This window comes from Epargyreus clarus, unplaced genomic scaffold, assembly GCF_041222505.1.
Source record: "Epargyreus clarus isolate Ecla_fem2 unplaced genomic scaffold, WU_Ecla_fem_2.2 ptg000035l, whole genome shotgun sequence".
Taxonomy (NCBI): domain Eukaryota; kingdom Metazoa; phylum Arthropoda; class Insecta; order Lepidoptera; family Hesperiidae; genus Epargyreus; species Epargyreus clarus.
In genome coordinates, this window is record NW_027332240.1 from 6,642,109 (window position 1) to 6,666,372 (window position 24,264).

The 24,264-nt window shown below is 34.8% G+C and overlaps 3 protein-coding genes across 6 annotated transcripts in view; 1 reads left to right on the top strand and 2 right to left on the bottom strand.

Moving 5' to 3' along the window:
* Nucleotides 1-42: 42 nt before the first annotated feature.
* On the top strand, nucleotides 43-6,091 carry RpL7 (ribosomal protein L7). Of its 2 annotated transcripts, none has more exons than XM_073092319.1 (7): nucleotides 43-171; nucleotides 1,274-1,421; nucleotides 2,104-2,223; nucleotides 3,045-3,134; nucleotides 3,742-3,885; nucleotides 5,250-5,399; nucleotides 5,929-6,091. In XM_073092319.1, exons 2-7 carry the CDS (start codon nucleotides 1,278-1,280, stop codon nucleotides 6,067-6,069), a joined length of 789 nt encoding a protein of 262 aa, XP_072948420.1. In that variant the 5' UTR covers nucleotides 43-171; nucleotides 1,274-1,277; the 3' UTR covers nucleotides 6,070-6,091. The 2 variants fall into 2 exon arrangements, with proteins under 2 accessions (XP_072948420.1, XP_072948421.1); XM_073092320.1 differs by lacking the exon at nucleotides 43-171 and adding an exon at nucleotides 244-268.
* Nucleotides 6,092-6,808: 717 nt separating this feature from the next.
* LOC140756485 (uncharacterized) lies at nucleotides 6,809-9,012 on the bottom strand. The gene has a single exon (XM_073091997.1). The coding sequence runs from the start codon at nucleotides 8,971-8,973 to the stop codon at nucleotides 7,204-7,206; it is 1,770 nt and encodes a 589-aa protein (XP_072948098.1). The 5' UTR covers nucleotides 8,974-9,012; the 3' UTR covers nucleotides 6,809-7,203.
* A 3,325-nt stretch (nucleotides 9,013-12,337) lies between these two features.
* Nucleotides 12,338-24,264, bottom strand: part of TfAP-2 (transcription factor AP-2) — a 91,600-nt gene continuing 79,673 nt past the window's right edge. For all 3 annotated transcript variants that reach the window (XM_073092071.1, XM_073092069.1, XM_073092070.1), the window contains 4 exons: nucleotides 15,281-15,399; nucleotides 14,709-14,851; nucleotides 13,857-14,024; nucleotides 12,338-12,688 (listed from right to left, as the gene is read on the bottom strand). In XM_073092071.1, the coding sequence (XP_072948172.1) occupies nucleotides 12,581-12,688; nucleotides 13,857-14,024; nucleotides 14,709-14,851; nucleotides 15,281-15,399 (538 nt within the window). In that variant the 3' untranslated portion in view covers nucleotides 12,338-12,580. The remainder of the gene's footprint in view (nucleotides 12,689-13,856; nucleotides 14,025-14,708; nucleotides 14,852-15,280; nucleotides 15,400-24,264) is intronic.

Here is a 24,264-nt window from a genome sequence, read left to right on the forward strand (position 1 = left end):
AATTTTAATAAAACAAATTATTAAATTAATATTAAGTGAACGTAAAATTTTTGAACATACTATAAAGTATTGCCATACGAAAAAACAAGTATGGCGATTACCGGAAGTCTATGTTCTCTGTCGTTCTTTCTATAATTTGACACACGTGCCGCGTGGAGTTTTGCCTCGCAGGTGGTTAAATATTTATTAAATTATTATATTTTTAGAGTGAAAACATACACATTTAAACGTAAATCGTTGTTGCGGTGCTATTTTATGAAATAATATAGTGAGTTTTGGTGAAAAGTGCATTTTACTGGTTCGTGGCAGAAGAATGGATGCCGCTTGACCACTCCACTGTTTAATATTTCTTCTTTTTACTGCTTCAGAACCTTTATTTTTCTATTTTCTTTCAGTCTGATGTGTTTTGTTTTAAATATGTTTCAAATAAAATACATCAAAGTCTTCACCTAACCTCTACCAAAATGCATGCTGGAAGCTTGTTTTGGCTTGTAACTTAATGTTTACATTGTTCTTTCTAAAGGAAAAGGAACATCTATATTTCTAACATTAACGGTCACATCTGTTCGTCCCTAAACACGTTCTTAACTTCATAATCATCACAACATGTGAAAAATTTTATTTCCTGTCTCTGTTTTGACTCACGCCTAACCTAAAAATGTTATACTTTTCGCTTTTACTCTCTATTCTAACAAATCACATTAATATTTCATTTGTGAAATATTTACATATATTTGAATACTGTCGTTACAACTATGATTATCTGCTATATTTCACTTCTAAAGGTACACTCTTGGTCATGTTCTATGACAAAGGCAAGACCAGCGTCAGCTATCAGTATTAAAATTACCAATAATATATTGACTGTTCTATTTATTTCCAGTTAGGAGCTGTAGTGATTGTTTCGTCTCCTTAAATGCCATAAACATAACTAAGATATTTAAACAAACCATTCTTGTTGATCAAGTACTTTTTTCATACCTGTATACTTAAGCAGATTATTTCATTAACAAAGTTTTTTAAAAAAACAAACGAGCAACTCTTGTTGGTCGCTCAAGCAACATATTGGACACCTGAGCATCAGTTGAAGCAACTATCCAATAATGTCGCAAAAAGATGCTAGCAGCTATGCTCAAGCAATAATAGCCAATGGTTGGTCCATAGCTCAAGTGACAATACCAAATGATTGGTCAGATCATTATGGTTGCTACGCCATAAAAGTTATCATACACAGTCATTTCTGGAAACTATAGCCTCTTTTTATTCTTCACAGCACAATGGTGGCTGTAACGGAGAAGAAGGCTTCGGCCGAGAAAAAAGTGGTGAAGGGTAAGGAGGACAGCAAGAAGCTGCCCGCTGTCCCCGAGTCAGTTCTCAAGCACCGCAAGAGGAGGAGTGCCCTGCGCGCTCGTCGTGTGCAAGTGAGTATGGTTGAATGATACTGAAGGGACTGTATAAATAAAATTGATAGTTAGAGGTCAACTTTATTATCCCCTTCTATTTACTGATGAGACTTTGAGATCAACCAATTTCAAATCTCTAGGAACTTCAGTGATCGAAAAAGAAACATTGCCAGGTGCAAATACTTTTCTAAAATTTGTATCTCTAGTAATTTTCGACGAAAAATACGTCGCCGAATCTTCCTTTGTTTTTACTGGTGATCCACCGATGCGATGATTATTATATTATGTAATCATATATTGTATTTGAACTACCAGTATGTTAAAGGGTCTCAACGGTTTATGGGTCTCATTTCAGTCCTATTTTTTCAATTTTTTAAAATTATTTCAATCAAATAATTATGTGATGTGAAACTTTCGAAAACTATCTGATAATCTAAAATAACTCTGTATCTAGAACTGGTATAATACTTCTCGTCTAAGCATAGCCAAAAAAAAGAAAATAAATGAAATCAAGAGAAATTAGAAAGAAAAGGCATATCCTAAAATAATTTCAATTTTCATAATGATGATCACCAATACAAAAGGCATAGTTCATCTGAAAATCGATGCTGTTACACTTGTAACTGATATTTATCTACTGAACATAAATATTGTGGTACATAAATAAGAATTACATCATATATTTTAATATTGTTACTAGGTGACAATCAAAAGGCGTTCAGCGGCCGTCAAAAAGCGCAAGGAAATCTTCAAGAGGGCCGAGCAATACGTGAAGGAATACCGCATCAGGGAGCGCGATGAGATCAGGCTGGTCAGACAAGTGAGTAGATTTTACAAGTACCTACCACATTCAAGGCAGAATCCTTGATGTTTTGTGTCTGGAGGCACCACTGTCAAACTTATTTCTGCCTAATAACAGCAGTGGTCAATTCTGCTGTGTTCTAGTTTGAAGGGTGTGGTAAGTGAGATGTACATAGGCGAAGGCATCTCTGAAATGTATATTTATTTATTATTTATGTATAGTATTTATTAGCGAAAAAAAAAGGATGTCAGGACTGAAATATGTATAGATAAGTCAACAAGGTCACCAAGACCAAACAGGAAATATGTATCCATCGAAATACACGAAAAATGGCAACATCTATGTCTGAAGCTATTACATATGTCCATGGACAGTATTGGGTGCCTACCATAAAAGAGACTGTATAATAATGCAAATGGTGGTAGAATTCATTATTGTTGAATTGCAGAAGGAATTCTAACCTTATAGTTTGACCACTAAAAGATTGCATTCCTGACAGGTTGTTTCCAGCTGACCTATGTAACTTTGGCGTCAAATATATTATGAAAATTTGAGTTTATTTGCTATACAAAAAAAAATCATCAGTATAAATTAGTAGGCTTCGTTTTTGGTGTCCTGTACCCTAAGAATGAGTTTTTACAAAAATGGCTTTGTTTATGTATTTGCCATACTATTCCAATCAGTCCTGATACAATCCACTAGGGGCGCTGATTGGATATGTATGGGGCAATACGTAAACAAATACCAATACAGTCATTTTTGTAAAAACTCATACTAAGGGTACTGGTCATGTCATTAAATGAAATTGAAACTACATTTTTTTTATTTTAATATTTCAGGCACGCAACCGCGGCAACTACTACGTGCCCGGTGAGGCTAAGCTCGCCTTCGTCATCCGTATCCGCGGTATCAACCAGGTTTCACCCAAGGTATGTGCTACTTTCATAGTGGATTTACTTAAGGAACATTACTGTTGTTAAGGAACTATACTATTTATTATTTATTTGAGAGGTGTGTGTAAATGCTGCCTGTGTCGGTAGATCTTAACTGATTTGGAAGATTAAGCAAAGTTGTTCATTGTTCGTTGTCGGTGGTTAACATTCCTTGAACTTTTCCATGCTTTGTAGGCCATGTGAGCTGACCCAATTACTATTGGGTAGCTGTCAGAGGCCTTATGAGAAGTTTGAAAACATCTAATAGGTTCTCTACTAACCTATACACTACCAATTTGTATTTAAAATCAAATCCAAACTGAATAACACACTATGATAATGAATAAACATTGGATTATATGCACTATCAAAATGCCGAAATATGCGTGCAAATATGCACAAAAAAAGAGTGAAATATGGCCGAAAGGTCAAAATATGCACTATAAAATCACTATTTATTTTTAAGTTTTACGTTTATTTACGCAAATTGACATAGGGTATCCAGTCAATGGTGTCAGACTTTAGTTAATGGCATTAGTTTTCACCATTCATCAATCTGTTCCTGTTCAGTTGTTCACTAATGACTTATATTCTCATTCTGCAGGTCCGCAAAGTCCTCCAGCTGTTCAGATTACGTCAGATCAACAACGGCGTGTTCGTGCGTCTCAACAAGGCTACCATCAACATGCTGCGTATCGCCGAGCCCTACATCACCTGGGGTTACCCCAACTTGAAGAGTGTGCGCGAGGTATGACCCTTTGTACTGTATTAAGGAGGTAGAACTATTGATACATTCGTGGTTTGACGCAGAAGGCACCACCGAATCCTTTTTAATGTCTTAGACGCACGCGAATTTGTCCGATTAACGAGTATGTACACACGATGACAACGCGAAATCATTTGATTCACGGTAAAGATGTGCATCCTGCAGAGAATGCAAACTTCTTTTTTAGATAAATGTAAAGCAAGATACTGGAGCTAATGCTTTATTAATTATATGTAAAAATGATGGCATTAAAAAAAGAGAATTATTAGTAAAAAAAAGACAAACCCGCTGAGTTTCTTACCCGATCTTCTCAGTAGAGGTCGCGTTCCGATCCGGTAGTAGTTTAAGAAAAATATTGTACCTGACAATTTGCAAGTGCCGTCGTTGGCCTATACAAAATAAATATATTTCATTTTATTTCATTTCAATGGACGAATGTCGACGGGAGTAGGTTTTTGTGTAGTTTACACACTTCTACTCGTATCTATTCGTCGGCACTCGGCGAGTATCTAATTCCGGCATAATAACTAAGCCTATTGGTTTCAATTTGAAGGATATGGTATAGGCATAGATTAGTAAAGATACTTCGCCGGCTTGAAATTGAATGAAGCCGCAAATGGCTTATTATAGTAAGTTCTTTTTTTGAATTCTTGACAAATAAAAACATTTTTAGAGAAAATTTACGAATAAATAACTAATGCTGCGTAATTTTCATGATAATTAAATAATTTATAATAATAATTTCAAATATTGTAAGGACACTTTAGCACGGAGACGTGGCAAAACTTTTTTACGCAACTATTTCAATTCTCAAAACTGGGTACATTTTCTTGTTAGGAGTGAGTAATCTTTACTAATCTATGGGTATAGGATAATTTGTCCTCACATGTAGTAACTCAGACATAACCAACCGCAGTTAGAACTGCACTCATATCTGATCTATCTTTAATTAAAGGTTTGCTCCTTGTCATTAAAAAGGTGTTAGACAACTAATTTTCAGGAGTAGCAGACGAGCATGCAGTCCACCTGATGTTAAGTGACTACTGCCTCTCATGGATATCTGTAATCAACCCCTGTTAGGATTAGATGTTATTACCTGAGGTAGGCCTCTCATGCGACGCATCCCCTGAGGACTAAGTTAGAACGCCTCGGAAAAGTATGTCTCCCTTACTATACATCCTTCAAACCTGAACACAGTAGCGGTTAACACTGTTATCAGACAGAAATGGGCATGGCAGTGGTGCCTCCAGTAGTTCTACTAGTACTGCTATTTTTCTTTCATATATTGAGTTTTCTGACACTTTCTTTTATGGTTAAATATTAATTCTTAGTATATTTGATTACAGCTGATCTACAAGCGCGGTTTCGCGAAAGTCAAAGGCCAGCGCATGCCAATTGCCTCAAACACAATAATTGAGCAGAAACTCGGCAAGAGCAACATCATTTGTGTGGAGGACCTCATCCACGAGATCTTCACTGTTGGTGAGAAGTTCAAGGTGAGTTCCACATGATTTTGTACTACTGGTATGAAACTAATTAAGTAACTATTAGAAATTAGTTATCATTCGCTTTAGGGGTAAAGGAAAACAGTGAGGAAAGCTGCACATCTGAGATTTGTCAGAAAAAAATATGAAAGGTATGTGAAGTCTACCAATACGCACTTGGCCAGCCGGGTGGGCTATGGCCTAATCCTTCTTATTCTGAGAGGAGACCCGCGCCTAGCAATGGGATAGTAATGGATTGACGACAACTACAGGTTTGAGCAAAGCGAATAAGCCTTGTTGAGGGGGATGGGTAGTTTCACAATGCCTGAAGTGCCTCAGACTGCCTCTATCAAAATAGAAATTTTATGACATGACTTTTACCCAGGAATTGCAGCCTATTTTTTCCTTACACATGTTCGGTACCTCTATAACTCGGGTGCCCTGTATCATTAAAAGAAATTAAACGTCGATCTTAATTTCTCTTTTCCTTAGAGGATTGAATAATCAACATGATAAATATATCGGTTTTTCTTGTCCACAGTACGCAAGCAATTTCCTGTGGCCGTTCAAGCTGAACAATCCCACGGGTGGTTGGCGCAAGAAGACCATTCACTACGTGGACGGCGGCGACTTCGGCAACCGCGAGGATAAGATCAACGAACTCCTCAGAAGAATGGTCTAAATAAATATAGATTTTAATGTTATTCACGTGGTTTTATTTATAACCGTTTATGAATTGTAGCTGCCAGTTTGTTTTTCGTAAGATACGAATCACTACTTTAGAGTTCACATAGAACTTTGTATATACTTCTTAAATTAGCTTTTGGTTAAAATTGGCTACATACATCATGGCTAAATTAGTCTGCAATTTCATTTAAATGGCTATAATATTACAGACCAGTACCCTTAGTATGAGTTTTTACAAAAAATACTATTTGTTTACGTATTTGCCCGTACATAACCAAACAGCGCCCCTAGCGGATTGTATCAGAACTGATTGGGAATGTATTAGTCCATTGGAATGTTACATGAGCTTTGAATTTGTTAGAGGACGCAATTTTATTTTTGGGACATGTGTCAATAGAAGCTTAATGTCAAGTTTGTGGGGTCGTCACCCTTGTCCCCTGGCCGCCATCTATAAAAACACTTCGCGATATCTCGGAAACTATGCGTCCTACAAAAAAAATGTTTAGTCACAATTGGTAGCAAATTGTTTTGCCTACAAATATGTCTAACTTTTTGCCCTAAATTAAAAATTAAAGAAGTTCTTAACGCATTTAAATCTTTATGCATTGGCTGTGGGGTACAATATTTGTTTATACATTTTGTTTAGTAGCTACAGTAATACTCCCGCAAGTACTATGCAGTCTTAGTCGCAATTTGAATATTTGCAATAGGAGATTCTATTTATAATCAAAAGTAAAAAAAACATTTATTTCAAAATAGTAAATAATATCCTTACACAATTATTTGGTAACATCACATTTACACTTAATCATATTATAACAAAAATTGGTATTGTACAAAAATATATCATAATTTAAACACTTATCAATAAGTAGGAAATTGCAAGAATAATGGGTATGGGTATTGATCATTGATGTTGGATCTCTTGCTTGTACAAAATCTTGTGAGTGGGTCCAGATCGATTTTTTTTTAATTTAATGATGCAGTTTTGGTTCTTATTAAAATCGGCATCGTAACTCACAGAATTTTTCACTAATCCTTATAGTTACAGATTTCGCTATCAAAGCATACTTCAAAAATTTACCCTGTACCTATAGTATCATACGCCAATCCTAGTCTGAACTTAAATCTATACATCATGGTTATCCGATAGGTCAAAATTGTACTGTGCACCGTGCAAGTGTGTTGCAATATCGCAAATTAATTTCTCTAGAGGTACATCATCTTCCTTCAAACTGGTGTTATTTGTGCTATATGTTGACCGTATAAAGTTTTCAGCATTTAATTTGATAGTCTTACTATATAATGTGGACCACTGTCTTTGTTTTTCATCCATTTTTCCCGGAATATTTGTGACTATCTTAACTGTTACTTGTATTTCTTTTTTATCAGCAATTTCCTTTCTTTTAAGTGGAATAACAAAATTCTTTTTTTTGAGTTGTTCATTGATTATAATGCTTGTGGTTTTTAAGACTCTCTCTGCAAATATTGTGATGTGAATCTTTATGTCGCCTAATACATTGGAGAGCAGTTTGTTCAACTTATGTTGGATTGGGGTCGCTGATATTTTTATTACAACATAGTACAATTTTGTGTCATAATATGCATTCCTACTGTCTGTCAATGTTAGTTCCTTGATCTCTCGTTCCAAATCGTTATAGTTCTCATAAACATCCGATGTAATTTGTATGAAATCATCCATTACGTTTGGTCTGTTGGATAACGACAATGCCAACAAATATTCCTTTTCTTTATTAATGTTTTCAATGAGTTTCTCATTTTCTTTTGTTACACACATTATTTTACCCAAATTTGTCATTAATTGACCTTCAGACTCATTTGATGATATGTAACACCACTTATCATTAATATAGAAACAGTATATTAAATTTGAGAATGTTGTGCAGATAACTTTGTTAGATACAACACAAAAATCACTCACATTCTTCACAAAGAACTGTTCAGGATTTAGATCGGATTTGGTAAATATATCTTCGATTTTCCACATTGTGAGCCCGTCTGTATATATGAGTGTATTTTTCATAGCGACAAATTTATATAAAGCAGTATTTAGATGGATTACTTGTGATACATCACCACTCAAAGAAACATTTACGATATTTCCACTTGATAAGCCAACTAAGAGACATATTTCTTGTTCCTTTGATATATTGATGCCAACGATTTCAGACTGACTTTGGTAAAGTTTAACAACCCTTAAATTAGGACTCTCTGTCTGAGTAAGGACACAAGCATATACATTTGTCTTGTCCAAGCACATCACAACCAGGTGACCCCAGCAACTGTCCTTAACATCAAATACAAGTCCTATATTTCTCCTCCATTCATTTGGTTCGATATGGTGAATGCATATAATATTCTTGCCCCGTGGAGCAGTTGCCCATATTGAGTCTGGATGGCTAAATTTATACATTTTAATGGTGCGAAATGTTTCATTGAATTCATGTACGTACAACTGTGTGCAGTGTTTAATAATTTCGAAACAAAGTACATCCTTATTTATTAATTCACATGCTATTACATTAGTTTTGCTTATAGTGAATGTACTACCATATTCGGAATCGCTATGTATAATAGTATTAATATTTATATTACCGGTAGAGTCCAAACAAAGCATGTTAGTATTGTACAAAAGTACTTTTTCTACAGCGAATTCGGGGTCAATTATGTGTGGGTCCGAATTGTTGGAATCGAAGATAGAGTCGACGTTGTCATATTTCATCAATTTATATTTATTCCACAGAATGGTATCGCACGTTATATTCACGTTTCCTCGGAATTGGCGCGGCATTTCACGACAATGGCTTGTTTCTAGGTGCAAACCTTCCATTTTAGTCTTATTTATATTTATTCCCACTTTTTTGCCGCCTTTTCTCATATGCTATTGACATGACAACTTGTTGAACTTGACAACTGACAAGTATGAACTACGAACCACAGAACACCTATAGTGTGAACTGTTTTGTCAAATAATATTTTTTTAAATCTTGTTTCACTGCCAAGGATCCTTTTTATTGCCATTTTTATATACAGAGTATATTTATTATTTTTGTTACTGATATATCTATAAGTATAATATATTTCCGTTGAAAATAAATCTATAGTTCGTTGAAAGTATATCTATAATCAAACTTCCGGCAACTTGTTAAGAGATGGCGCTACACGTTTCTGAATCACTATCGAAGTTTTCCAACCATTTTATACATATTATTATACAAGTTCCGAATTGAGATTGTCGGAGCACGGCCGCTCCCCTGGCATGATCACTTAGCCCGGAGGAAGATCTCATTTTGCCGAAGTATTATTAATTTACGTAGAATTTTATACTTTTATTCTATTCATATATACATATATATATCGTTTACAAAATAAACTCGTTCGATTCTCAGATATATTATATAAATTGTAAAAATCTAATTGCATAATTATCTTACCAATAATTATAATAGTTGTAATTCAAAATCTATTAGATTTATAAGGTTCAGAGTAGGTGAAAGAAAAATATAAGAACGTTAATTCATTTATTTCCATTTTAAATCGATTTCATAATATACCTAGGTACATGTTATAAGTATATATACAAAAGTAGATACTTAATGTATTTTAATTCGGATGTGAGAAAAAAATCCAAAGCCTTTTTGCACAATGGTTTATTGCTTGGTAGGTACATAGATACATTGGTTCCCTTGTTACATTTCAAAATGTAGAAATTATTTATTATTTATAGTGTTGTCCAACATTCATAAGTACTGCTTCGTATTGTTTCGGCTCAGGGAGCTGTTTTGTAAGCACAAATCAATCCGAAATTTCGAATATTTCTTGCTTTAGTACACTTCGGAGTTAATAATATGACAGATATACCCGTACCGATACTGTAATTATACCCGATACCGTATAGTTAGTTTAGGATATTACCGAAAAATAATTTGACAGTTTTGTTTTACCGGCTTCGGAAACAGAAACTTCAGAGTAGACCTCAGTACAGGCTTATATTTCCAATATGCATATTAGAATAATAATAATAAGAAAGAATTTGGATTTATGCATAAATAGTACGTACTTAGCCATTTTTCAAAGTCGGAATATTTCTTTTATTCGTTGATTTTACACAGCGTTAATTTTTAAGTCGTAAGACTTCAAAGATGATGCAAAAATCTTGGCACGATGTTTATATTCATGTACAGTATAGTGACGTAAAAATACTAATGAAATAATATTTATCACTTCGTTTAGTTAATTCGTAAGTGCTATTGAATTAAAATGAACATGGCTAGTCCGCGTAAAACTGCTAGTCCGCTCAGAATATAGAAATGAATCGCGTCGCCATAGTAAATTATATGACTACACCTGTTCGCAACAACTTCAGAGCGGACTAGCAGTTTGGCGCGGATTATATCACCATTCTATATTATATTATTGATTCTGTGGTAATTTTGATAAAAATATTCTGACGTTAAATATTATCAAACCAATTTTTTTTCACTAATGAAAAAAAAAACGAGTATTTTGTCTGTGCAATAAGTATAGCCATATTTACAAACCACAGTGACAATAAATATAAATATATAATTAAATACTTAATTATTGGAAATAAGTTTTCCCATTACAACTAATTGGCACACTTTTACATGAATCACTAGCAAAACTATTCCTATGAACTAAAGAGGTTCGTCATTAAAATAGTACGTTATCTTAGACTGTGAAAAAGTTTATCTTGGTCTATATATTTACAAATATTGATATGTTTATTTTAATGCAATTAATCTCAGTAAATGCTTGAATGAGGTTATACACACTTGTTGTTTTAAATTTTAATGTATATAAAACTTAATGTAGAGCGATGAAATAAAATAATTAAAAAAAAATATATTAATAATTAATGGCTTTTTTTACTAAAACATTTTAATGGTTAAGAAACTCAGCCGCTCGAACGAGAGCTCCGAGGTTCAAATCCCAGGCACGCACCTCTGATTTTTCAATGTTATGTGCGTATTAGAAATTAATTATCACTTGCTGAAACGGTGAAGGAAAACATCGTGAGGAAACCTGCACACCTGAGAGATTTATATATATATATTTTTTTTTAAAGAACATGTTTTTAAACACACTATATAATTGAATCTTAATAGAAATAGTAAACAGTACTGCCATCTATAATTTGTTTGATTAGTTTTGATAAGTGTGTATAGACCCCATCTTCCGGCCCCAACATTACAATACTTATTTTGTTAGAAAATGAATGAAAATCAATTTTTATCAATAAATGATCTGATATTAAGTACTTGTACAAAAATACCCATTAAACAATATGCAAAAAATACATTTTCACGAATAAAAATGCACACAAACACTAAATAAATGCTTAAATTACTTCATCTACGGAATCTATATTTACACAGATCTCACAATCTTGAGTATTTTATAATTGCACTTTTTTTGAGTATTTTTTGTCAAAAAAATAAGAATCACAAAAATAAATAGGTAATGCCATAGATTAGTAAAGATTACGCACTCCTAACAAGAAAATGTACCCAGTTTTGAGAAATGAAATAGTTGCGCAAAAAAGTTTTGCCACGTCTCCGTGCTAAAATGTCCCTAAAATATTTGAAATAATCATGTAAATTACGCAGTATCAGTTATTTATTCGTATTTTTTCTCTAAAAATGTTTTTATTTGTCAATAATTCAAAAAAATAACTTACAGATCAGCCGTTTGTGGCTTCATTCAATTTCAAGGCGGCGAAGTATCTTTACTAATCTTTGGGTAATGCAATAACTATTTTACGAAATCGGTAAAATGGCAGTTGGTTGTTATATATTAAACACTAAATATACGTAAGAGAAATTATCTAAAGACAGAATTATTAATAAATACAATCTTAATGTACATAATAACGTAAATAGTCAGAGTTTGCGGCATCGATTTATTGCATATAAAATGATAAAAGCATATTATCTGTGTTATTGATTCTTCAACACCCAAGCCCAATTTGTCAGACGGGGAATTAAAATACCTTTTTTTGCGTATTTGATGTATAATAAACATAATCAATAATTTAAGGTTAAAGTTATAAGTACAAAATTTTAATTTTTAATCTTTATTTAATTCGAATATGATACAATTATTATGAAATATACTTAAACTAAATTAATTATTCATTAATTAAGTTTTGAAATTCATGGCACGGTGGTGGTATTTTTAAATAGAAGGACCTCCTTCTTTTTTTATTAATTACTTAATTATTTTTAATCTGCATTTTGGCCAGAAAAATTTGAACGATATTTTGTTACATTTTTTATCTGTAAATCGACACAGCGAGCTCTTTGACTTAAAATATCACGTGCAAGAGGTAAGAATTTTTGCTATGGCAATAAAACAATACGTCAACTGTCATCACTAGTGTTGCCTGTATAAAAAACCCGACGAGTCCATTTTTCGAGTAAATCTGTGCGTTTTCAACGGACGCCGCCGTGTTTCAGCTACCGCTACTTTTTGATGTCGGGGTCCATCTTTGTTTTGTCAATCGACGACGAAACCATTCCACTTTGGGGGTATAACTTATCTAAATGTTTTAGGGACTCGTTCAAGAAGTTCTGAAACAAACAATATATTGTTAATACAGATTATTTTTGTATCTATATTTAAATTAGAAAAAAACCTTATCTTATATAAGTTTTTTAGAGTTCCTAAATTCGGGGGACTTACCCCCACAACTATGTTTTCTTTGATCAAATTGAACTGTAGCGAAGTTTGACTAAGGCTTAAGGTATCTTTGTCCTATATAGTGTTGGTTATCTTTATATATATATTTCTTATGTGCGTGTGTATGTCATTGAACTCCTCCTAAACGACTGGACTGATTTTGATGAAATTTATGTGTGTGTTCAAGGGGACTTGAGAATGGCTTAGATTCACAATTTAGTCCGCGAGAAAAGGTTTTTTTAATTAATTTTTAATTCTTAAGTAGTTATAGAATCGGAAACTATGCATTTGATCAAGTGATGATCTTTAGCAAAGTTGTTGTTCAAGAGCCCACGATTCCAATGCAGGTACAAATTTTCCGTTTTATGTATGTCATATTATTTCTTTAAAATGCGGGCGAAGCCGCGGGCACCACTAGTGTATTATATATCTATGAGCGGCAGTGACCGTTTACCATCAGGTGGTCGGCATGCTCGTTTGCCACTTCTGTCTTATACAAAAAAGGCATCCACCCTTTAACTAAAACGCAGAACTTCACGCTAAAAATAGGTTGGCAGTATAGTCCGCGTCAAACGGCTAGTCCGTTCTGAAGTTGTTGCGAGCAGGTGTAGTCACACAATTTGCTATGGCGACGCGATTAATTTCTATATTCAGAGCGGACTAGCAGTTTGGCGCGGTAGCGGTAACGATGTGATTCAATTAGGGAGGTATAGTTACCTCCCTAATTAGATCGTGCTAAAGTTTTGAAATTCATGGCACGGTGGTGGTATTTTTAAATAGAAGGACCTCCTTCTTTTATTTCTTTCGAGTGGCACGGACGTACGCTATGACCCTGGTTTTCCTGACGATTATTAAGTTGTATTGTATTGACGATTATTAAGAGGTGTACTTACCTCCCTAATTGAATCACATCGTTATATCTTCTAAAGTTGGTTCTAGTTGGTGCAACGGACCTAGTCCAGCAGGTGCATCTCCTGTGTACCGCACCACGTTAACCAGGTGCATCTCCTGTGTACTGCACAATACCTATAACCTGTAATAACTAATACCAGTAATAACCTGTATAGCGGTGAGCGCGGCGACGATAGCGGGCCCCCCGAAGCCGTGCGAGATGAGCGAGAAGTGCGTGAGGTGCCGCTGGATGGCCGGCTCCAGCAGGTGCGGCGGCCGCGTGTTGCACAGCGGTGACCGGTCCTGGTTCAGCAGGTCCATCAGCTCCTTTGTCACCTGGAAACGAAAAAATCTTTAATAAATAGCCAGAAAACTCTAGTTCAGGGAAAAAATAAAGGTTCCTTCTATTTCAAAACTTTCCGCGCCACTATGGGGGGCAGGGGTGTTCTGTGCTGGTCTCTGGTGCTGGGGGGTCTCAAAATGTCTACAAGTTCCTTTGTAGTTTCAAAGCTCTTACACGTTATATAATAGGAAAAACCTGTTTTCGCTCAAAAATCAATAGCGTAGGTTGATGAAAAAAAATATTAGTAAAAACGGCTAGTCGTCAATTTCTCTCATCCTTGGCTAAGAGGTGCGGGAGGAATTTAGGCTCCTTGCCAGGGAAAATATGAAAAAAGTCCTGTTGAAGAATTTTTGAATTGAAATTTTTGGTGGGTAAAAAATGTTAATCTCGCGTGATCTGATTTACTTTTGAAATTGAAAATTTGTAAGACGGCAAAGCAAACTGCAAAACTCAAGATATTGTTTGAAAAAATACATCAATGGGTCTAATTTTTTATTTATCATATTTTATTATTTAGTTTAGGGTAGGTTAGGGTTTGGTTTGGTTAGTGTCACTCTTGCCGGTACTCCCGGATTGCAAGCCGTTGATTTTTTCGCACATTTTAAAGTGTGGATTGGACACTCTAAGCTCCCCCACCCATCTCCCCTTTTTATAACTACATAGGAGCACCCACATACCTGCTTAGTAGCCTGTAGCAGGTCCCGTCGCCGCCTGGCGTCGTGCTCCGCGTACTGCCGCGCGAGGTACTCCGCGAGCGCGCGCGCCGGGAACTCCGTCTCGCAGACGTACCCAAAGTCACGGGCTAGGTGGACCGCTTCCGCTGTTGATTGATGTTATTGTTGTATTATTAAAGGGATAAGCACTGGCGGACTAAGGGGAGCAGGGGCGTTCTGTCCCCGGCCTGTGGTCTTGGGGCTTCAAGTATCTACAAGTGCCCTTGAAGACTAAAAAGCTTGTAAAATTAGAGTATCTTCATCTGGACCTCATTCGACATTTCCGACCCGGGCCTCCGATTTAGGTCGACCACTAGGGATTAGGTAAATAACGCGGTCTTTGTCAAGATTTTAATACAAAAACCTACATCCTATTTTACATTCTCATCTCGGCATGCCCAACAGTCTTGAATTCCTACATAAATATAAAAACAGTGTTTTTATGTAATATGGACTTACTATCCTTTCGCCCCTGGGTCCTCGTCTGGCGAAGCCCTTGTTATATATTATAGGTACACTGTAACAATGTTCCTTACCTTCTACTAAAGACGTGAGCAGCGTGACGTTGGCAGCTTTCCGTCTACCCGCTGGTAGGTTCAGACCGATCTTCTCCAGCTTCTCTCGGAGTAATCGACCGCCATTTTTGCTTTTCGCTCTGTAACGAATATAATAAAAAATTAATTCATAACTTCTATATTTTAGGTAAACTGTTAAAAATCAAGATAATTCACATATTTATTAATGAAAACGTTTTTAAATTCGGCTATTTGTCTGTGGTTCGATCTCACACGCACCACTTTTTTTCGCATTTGAATATAACTGTCACTTGCTTTAACGGTGAAAAAAATATAAGACTCAAGACTCTGGACAAAAAAAAGGTTCTTAAAGGTATAAGAAATGTATCATGTACCTATGGATTATGGCCTTCCCAGTCATCATCTTGATATCAACAATGCCATGGTTTTGCTTATTTTTCAATACATTCTTATTTTTATTTTACTACGTAGATTCTTTATCAGCTAAAACAAACGCACGTACGCCCGTCCCGCCCTACTACTCAACCTATCATTGTAAGTCGATCAGCTATTTAGTAACCACCTCGGAGTAATATATAGTATAGAGCGAGCCTATTCGAGTGCGAACAGAAGGCACACGTGGGAACATCATATGCGCAATATATGTCAATCGGTCGTAATTTATGTTCATTTGCTCTGAGCTAATTTTGTATTTTTATATCTACAGATAATTAATGGTAACAAGACATGAGCTGTGTAAAGTAATATTTTCGTATACAATATTTTGTTAGACGCGGGTCATCTCTGAGCGGTTTTCCTGTAGATTGAATCTGTGGACATTGTTTATTTTACATACTTTTACCACAAGACGCATGTAACACGATTTATGCCTGTAATTAATGTAACTTAATTCTCGAAATTCTAGCTCAATGTCATAAACTAGTCCTTTACCTATTACATTTAAAACTAAGTTAGTTTTAATCAGGTACTACATATCTGCCTACTGTTCTTACCGGCGTAGCACTCTATTCTAATCGTCACTCTAAGTAAATCGTAAGTATTTGTCGGCCATAGAATGTAATCTTATTTCATTGTAATAAAGTAACTTTTTCTTTAATACTGTGTGTGCGTTTAGTATGTTTGGTTCGGAATGAAACGAGTTTTATTGTTGATATATTTTTGTGTTACATATTGGGTCATAGGGTCTCAGTTGAGCAATTTAAGTAGGCTTTGAATAGCAATATGCAAACTATTTATTTTCTAACAAATAAGCAAGTGATAAAGTATGTGCTCATGATTACAAATTGTATTACAACAGGATTGTGATTATTATAATATAGGAGATTTTTTTATAATATAGGAGTAGCAGACGAGCATGCAATCCACTTGATGGTAAGTGGCTACTGCCGCCCATGGACATCTGTAATCAACCCCAGATAGAATTAGATATTCCTACCTGAGGTCGGCCACAGATGCGCCACTACCCCTGAGGACTAAGCTGGAACGCCTCGGAAAAGTATGTCTCCCTTACCACACCGTTTAAAACGGAACACAGCAGCGCTGAACACTGCTGTTATTAGGTAGAAATAGGTGTGGAGGTGGTGCCGCCGGATTCGAACCACAAAGGGTTCTACCACCTCCCTAAAATAAGATAGTGAAGAAAACGGAATAATTATCTGAGATTTCTCAAAAAAGCTCTCAAAGTATGTGAAGTTTATCTTTACATAGTTATGGTTGTGGAATATATTTGGCCTACTTAAGCCTTTTTTATTTTTAGAGGAGATCTGTGCTCAGTGAGACAATCATGAGTTAACGATGATATGTTATAAAAATCCGCCATACGACATAACATGCAAACATAATAAATTTCTTTGATAATGCTTCAATGCTTAATTTTCTTTCATTTAACAAAAGTTGTACCTAGTTGTTGTATTATACTTGTAGAAAGAATAATGTTTTTGTTAAAATAATAACGGTATTTACCGTTAACCTTAAGTAATCTTTTGTTGCTACCAAGTATAAGCAAAAAAAAAAAGAAAAACAAATGTCAGTCTGACAGGTCGCGCGTAGTTCAGCTACTGACCGCTAGATCGAGCCACAGATAATGAAATGTAACAAACCTATCCATTACCTTCAAAGTTGTATTCTTGATTGACGGGTAGAAAGTTTTAAAATAAAGTGTTTACTGCCTTGTATTTTGGTCGTATTTTGAAAAAAAATGGTATATCGGTACCATGTTTTAATAACTGTTGTGTTCCTGATTGCTTTTTTATTTATATTTTATAATATTATAATAGTAGTAAGGGCACGTGCTGTCAAATCCTATCTATTCTTATGCGTCGCTCCACTAAGAAGTGAGGACTAAATTATAATCTCTAAGTTAGTAGAGTACTCTTATTTATTTTAAAGAGTGCAGTAAGGGGATGCTCACTTTATTAATAAATAACTCTTTAAATAAAAAGAAAGTTATTCTTCACACTTGCTATTATAAAGCAGAAATAGTATTGGTCATACCTTTAGAGTCGAACCACGAAGGGTTTCTACCACCTTCAAACGTGACGAATAAAAAAAATCTATTTTGTATTTAGCCGTTATTGATACAAACATGGATTAGTAAAGATTACTAACTCCTAACAAGAAAATGTACCCAGTTTTGAAAATTGAAATAGTTTCGTAAAAAAGTTTTGCCACGTCTCCGTGCTAAAATGTCCCTAAAATATTTGAAATAATTATTTATTTAGTATGTAAATTACGCAGTATTAGTTATTTATTCGTAAATTTTATCTAAAAATGTTTTATTTGTCAAGAATTCAAAAAAAGAACTTACTAATAAGCCGTTTGTGGCTTCATTCAATTTCAAGGCGGCGAAGTATCTTTACTAATACTTTACTAATCTATGGATACAAATTATAAGTTTAAAGAGGCTACCGGTTTTACTAAAAAGGTATCGTCGACTAAATTGTTTTCGAAATTATTTCGAGAACGCAACCCGGTCTACTTGATCGATTGCAAAACGGCAGTTGAGTGAGCGGTTTTTTAATTAACCAGTTTTAGCTGTTAATAAAGCTGTTAGAGTATACTGCCGTAGACATTTGCAACTAATTTTAGATAGGATTTTAAGCCTATCTCCTTTCAGATAGGATTTTAGTCCAGATGGATAGACAGCGGAGCTTAATAGGGTTTCGTTTTTACCCTTTGGGCACAGAACCCAAAAATATGATTTTATGATTACAACCATTATTGATACAAGTTGTTTTTCTAAAAAGATCTCGTCAACTAAATTGTTTTCGAAATAATTTCGAGAACGCAACCCGGTCTACTTGATCGATTGCAAAACGGCAGTTGATTGAGCGGTTTTTTAATTAATCAGTTTTAGCGGTTAATAAAGTTGTTAGAGTATACTGCCGTAGACATTTGCAACTAATTTTAGATAGGATTTTAATCCTATGCTCCATAGGAGCATACCTGACAGATTTTTGGAAAGTAAAGTTTTTTTTTATAGTATAGGAGTAGCAGACGAGCATGCAGTCCACCTAATGTTAAGTGGCTACTGCCGCCCATGGACATCCGTAATCAACCCCAGATAGGATTAGATATTCCTGCCTGAGGTCGGCCACATATGCGCCGCTACCTCTGAGGACTAAGCTGGGACGCCTCGGAAAAGTCTGTCTCCCTTACCACACCCTTCAAACCGGAACACAGCAGCGCCTAACATTGCTGTTATTGGGTAGAAATAGGTGTGGCGGTGGTGCCGACAGAGTCGAACCACAAAGGGTTCTACCACCTTCAAAAGTGTCAAGGATACGAAGTCTACCAATCTGCACTTGTCCAGCGCAGTGAACTACACATCTAATCCTTCTGACAGGACGGTAGTAACATAAACATTTGTTGATGACAATGATGATGATTATAATAATTCGCGTTTTGGCAATTGCATTGATGCCGGTATCACGTTTCGTAACGCTAAATCGATCAACGATGCTAAGTCGCATGTCTGTTGGGGCCCTAAGACGAGAACGGGACTTTGCTACTACCATAGAAAAAATACGATACTAATTGATCATTTATCCGAGGGGAGAAAACGACGTTTCTCAAAATTGAGCCTATAACCACCCCGTATACAGCCATTAAATAAAAAAGTGTTTGAATTTTAATGAACCTTACCTTGACAATGGCCGTATTTTATTATGCTTATTTTTTCAATGTAACTTTGAAGGTGAAAGATTTTTTTTTTTTTTTGGACTCGTAAGTTCCATGCCATCCTATAGTAAGTGATATCTGCCTTCCATTAATATCTACAGTGAATCCCAAATTGGCATCGGAGTTCTATCTGAGAAGCCACATAGTAACGCGTTACTATTTCGAAGGACTTATTTGAAATACCTCGAATACCTAAATGCCTATCTGCTTTACCATACCCTTTAGACCGAAACACAGCAGCTAAAACTGTTTTTAAATCCAAGCAAATTCTAATCTCAAACTTTTATATATTTTTAAGCTCAATTTATCCGTTGATAATTTCTAAAGTCGAATTAAGACTATCACCGTAACAGATTCGCCAAATAAAACACAATGCCTATTTAATCTGTGGCCTGCTTATCCGATCGCGCACAGATTAAAAAGATATTCTTTGTTATTTTCACACGTCCGCTTAACCACGACTCGACTCATTCGGGCGGCTAACGAGCCAAACAATGAATTTGAATTTGGAATCAATGGAAAACTAAATCGGATGAATCGACAGATTGGAGGAACTAATGACATCGGGTATTGAAATAACCGCTATATCTTACATAGCTATAATAGGTACGTATCGATATCGAATTGACTTACGAGCGGACTTTTATCAGTTTTGATGGAGGTGATAATGATTGTCTAAAAAAGCATGTGTAGTGTAAGTACACGAGTATTAAGTTATATTTGTTTATTGTAATTGATGAAATAGTTTCCTGGAATCTAACTAACTTGAACTGAAAAAACGGCAAATAGATTCAAGTAAATAAAAATGTGTTACAAGACCGCACACTATTCCGTTTTACGAAAAAAAAGTAAATTTGTGTTTTTTTTTACGTTATGCGTCTAACCTCAGTCAATTTTTGTAACAATTTCTTTCGACAGAACAAATAAAAAACAATAGTTTTGTTAGCGTACACGAAAAATAAATTACAAATTTTATTATTGCTAGATTTAAATACAAAAATAATATCTTTCCTGTATGCTTCAAACATTTATTAGAAATAGAAGTATGGAACACTTTGATTTTTACGATGATTATGACAAAAGGATACCTTTATCATGCACTATTTCTTTTTCAAATGTTATTTTTAGACTGCGAAGAATTGTGAACTCCATCCGGTTAGTTTAGATGTTCACATTTGAGATATAACTTAATGAATGCAATATCATTTTCGAGTTCGTTTTCGAATCCAATTTAATTTCAATTACTCGTATCAAATGAAAGGATTATTGATTTCTAGTAGCTTGTTTATGTCATTATTCTCTACTTATGATTTAGCAAGTTATTTGAATTATAAGTACCTTTATAGTTTAAATTAGAGAACGATAAGAAAAATATAGAAATTTATTTATTCCTTCATTTTTTTTTGTTTTAAAAAATAAACTGATATATTTTTTTGGTTTATTATTTTTAATTACGCATTAGAAACACAGTTTGAATTCTTTTCATCTCATCTTTGAATTTGACAGTTTGAAATCTCTATCTATTATCTGGATACCCAGTATAAATACTAGTTATAGAGTAAAAATGGAACAAGCTATCAAACCAGCTCTTGTCATGTCATACATTTTTATAAGGCAATTTGAACCAAACCCTTATTTGGTAATATCGTCAAGCTTAACTCGTTCCTGGTACTGTTGTAACAATTTTTTTATTTACCAAAGAAAATTGCGTTATCATGAAGTGCAAATTGGTTCTTATATGATGGTATTACTACAGGGTTGCCGTATCAATGTATTAGTCCGCACATCACGGCACTATTCTGTATTTTTTTAGACTTTTGGATTTTTTCACAGGAATCCTAATTTTTATAACAGTGTAGTATTCTATATTTTGAAATAAAAGTTTTATCTCAATCCATTCAGTAAGTATCTAAAAAAGGAAAAAAGTTTTCTAATACTTTAAGAATACTTTAAAATCTATGAATGATTGTCCTCTCTTAGCCGCGGTTAAATCCAAGTCTAATATATCAAACAATTAGTATATATCTAATTGGTAATGTTGGCGCGTGACATATATGTAGCTAATCGATACCTTAATTCGCAAATCAGCCAACTCAACTTTTTGTCAAAATGTATTTTTTATTTATTTTTTTGATTTAGTTCAACGCCATTTACTATCAAAATAAATAAAAAAAAAACATTTTGATAAAAAGTGGAGTTGGCTGATTTGTGAATTGAGGTATCGTAATGTTAAAGCAATTTCTCGGGACCTATTTGTTTGCACTTCATAGATTAGTAAAGATACTTCGCCGCCTTGAAATCGAATGAAGCCACAAACGGCTTATTAGTAAGTTCTTTTTTTTAATTCTTGACAAATAAAAACATTTTTAGAGAAAATTTTCGAATAAATAACGAATACTGCGTCATTTACATAATTAATAAATAATTATTTCAAATATTGTAGGGACATTTTAACACGGAGAAGTGGCAAAACTGTTTTACGCAACTATTTCAATTCTCAAAACTGGGCACATTTTCTTGTTAGGAGTGAGTAATCTTTACTTATCTATGTTGCAATTTAAAAAAATACTATCAAATAAATTTTATTTGAACAATGTATTTACCTTACGATGACATATTAAGGTTCCTTTAAAATTATTAAATCATCTAGTAATTGCCATGTAACTCGCCTCTAACAAAGAATGCGAAGTATTTGAGCCGAAGACAATGTCAAGAGTCAGCTGCTCACTGGACGCCATTACGAAAGGTGTTGCCAGTTATGGTATAGAAATTTAAATTAATTTTTAATTTAATAGTTCTGTATATTTTAAAATTTATTTGCAGTTTTCAGAATTATGACAGAATTATGAAAAGTGGGTATATTAAACTGGAATAGGATACGGATGTACAAATAGTGTTGTACCTATTTCTATTTTATTTGAATTTTGTATAAATAATGATTTTGAGATGTTTTTAGTAACGCATGCTGTAAAAGAGTTTTTTTTTTATAATATAGGAGTAGCAGACGAGCATGCAATCCACCTGATGGTAAGTGGCTACTGCCGCCCGTGGACATCTGTAAACAACCCCAGATAGCATTAGATATTTAACATATACCTACCTGAGGTCGGCCACAGATGCGCCGCTACCCCTGAGGACTAAGAAAACGCCTAGGAAAAGTATGTCTCTATTATCATAAACAGGTAATAGGTGCCACTTACAAAATCATTGTACTCTAAAGAGTTAGCAAGTAGGTATAGGTATACATCACAACATTATTTAAGAAGAAATTGTTACCGATTACTAGACAAAGATCTAACGGGACTTACAATGTGGTATAGAGTTAAGCGTTACGGTATATCTGCGGCTTGCGTCATGAGAGGGTACACTAAAATAATATATGAACAAGTCCTCTGTAGTACATTTTATATAAGGGATTGGCTCTAAACGTAAACTTTAAATGTTCACTGTCTGTGGTCTGTTGTAACCGTTAAAGAGTCTGGGATATTATAGTCCGCACCAAAATTCTAGTCCGATCTGTAGCATTACCATGAGTTGGCATAGAAACGCCACTATAGAAATGGTAAATAGAAAACTATTGTCATTTTGCTAGTAAATAACATAACTACTATCGTTACGGTATTTCTTGACAACCTCTGTCAAATTAATGACTCATGGGACCGAATTTCTATGGCAATAGATCATAATGACATTCGCTAGCGATTTGATTTCGATAGGTTTTTTACGTATCGAGTTACGTCACTACGGATTTTAGTTCTACGAGTAACCACCAGAGGCGCTGTACAATTTTTCATACATTTATTTTACGCAGTCGCTAGCGAGTAATACTTTTGTAAACTCATGGTAGTCCTACTGAAGTTGTTGCGAGCAAGTGTAGTCATACAATTTACTATAGTGACGCGATTCATTTCTATATTCAGAGCGTACTAGCAGTTTTACGCGGACTATACCTAATGTATTGCTGCCCCCAAATTTTGCATCAGAAAATGGAATCTTGTTTGGGATTTCTTCTTGTGAAATAGTAATCCGTAATTGAATAGCAGCATGAGCAGCGACAAACTTTCTTATTTTAAGTCGAAACTGTTACTTTTATGGCATGAATAGCAGCAGCAGCCAGGTAGAATAAGGCTTATGATAGCTTTAAAACCTGCAATAAGCGCATTACAATTGAAGGTAGTAGAACCCTCTGCAGCTCAATTGCTACTTGCAGGCACCATCGCTACACCTGTTTCTACGTAATAACAGCAATGTTAAGCGCTGCTATGTTTTGCTTTGAGGGGTGTGGCAAGGGAGACATACTTTTCTTAGGCATTCTAGCTTAGTCCTCAGGGATAGCGGCAGATGTCGGCCGACTTCAGGTAGGAATATCTAATCCTATCTGAGGTTGATTACTGATGTCCATGGACGGCAGTAGTCACTTAACATCAGGTGGAATTGCATGCTCGTCTGTTATATAACAAATATATATTATAAATCTGGAGTTAATTACAGATGTCCGTAGCAGTAGCCACTTACCATCAGGCGGACTGCATGCGTTAGCTACAAAAAAAAAATTAGACGCTAAACAAACACGCACCGTAAGGCTTATCATTACTAAAGCCCATGGTAACCGCAAGACAAAAAACAGAATATTCAACTAACCACTGTTTGGTTACGATCCGATCTCATAAAACTCAAACACGTTTAGTTTTACCGCAACCCATGGTGTTGCAAGCACAAAAAATGTAATAAATAGGCAAAAAATGGCCGCTTGGGAGTAAATGGCGGTGGAATATTGGCGCGAAAAGTGAATTTGTTTTTAATTA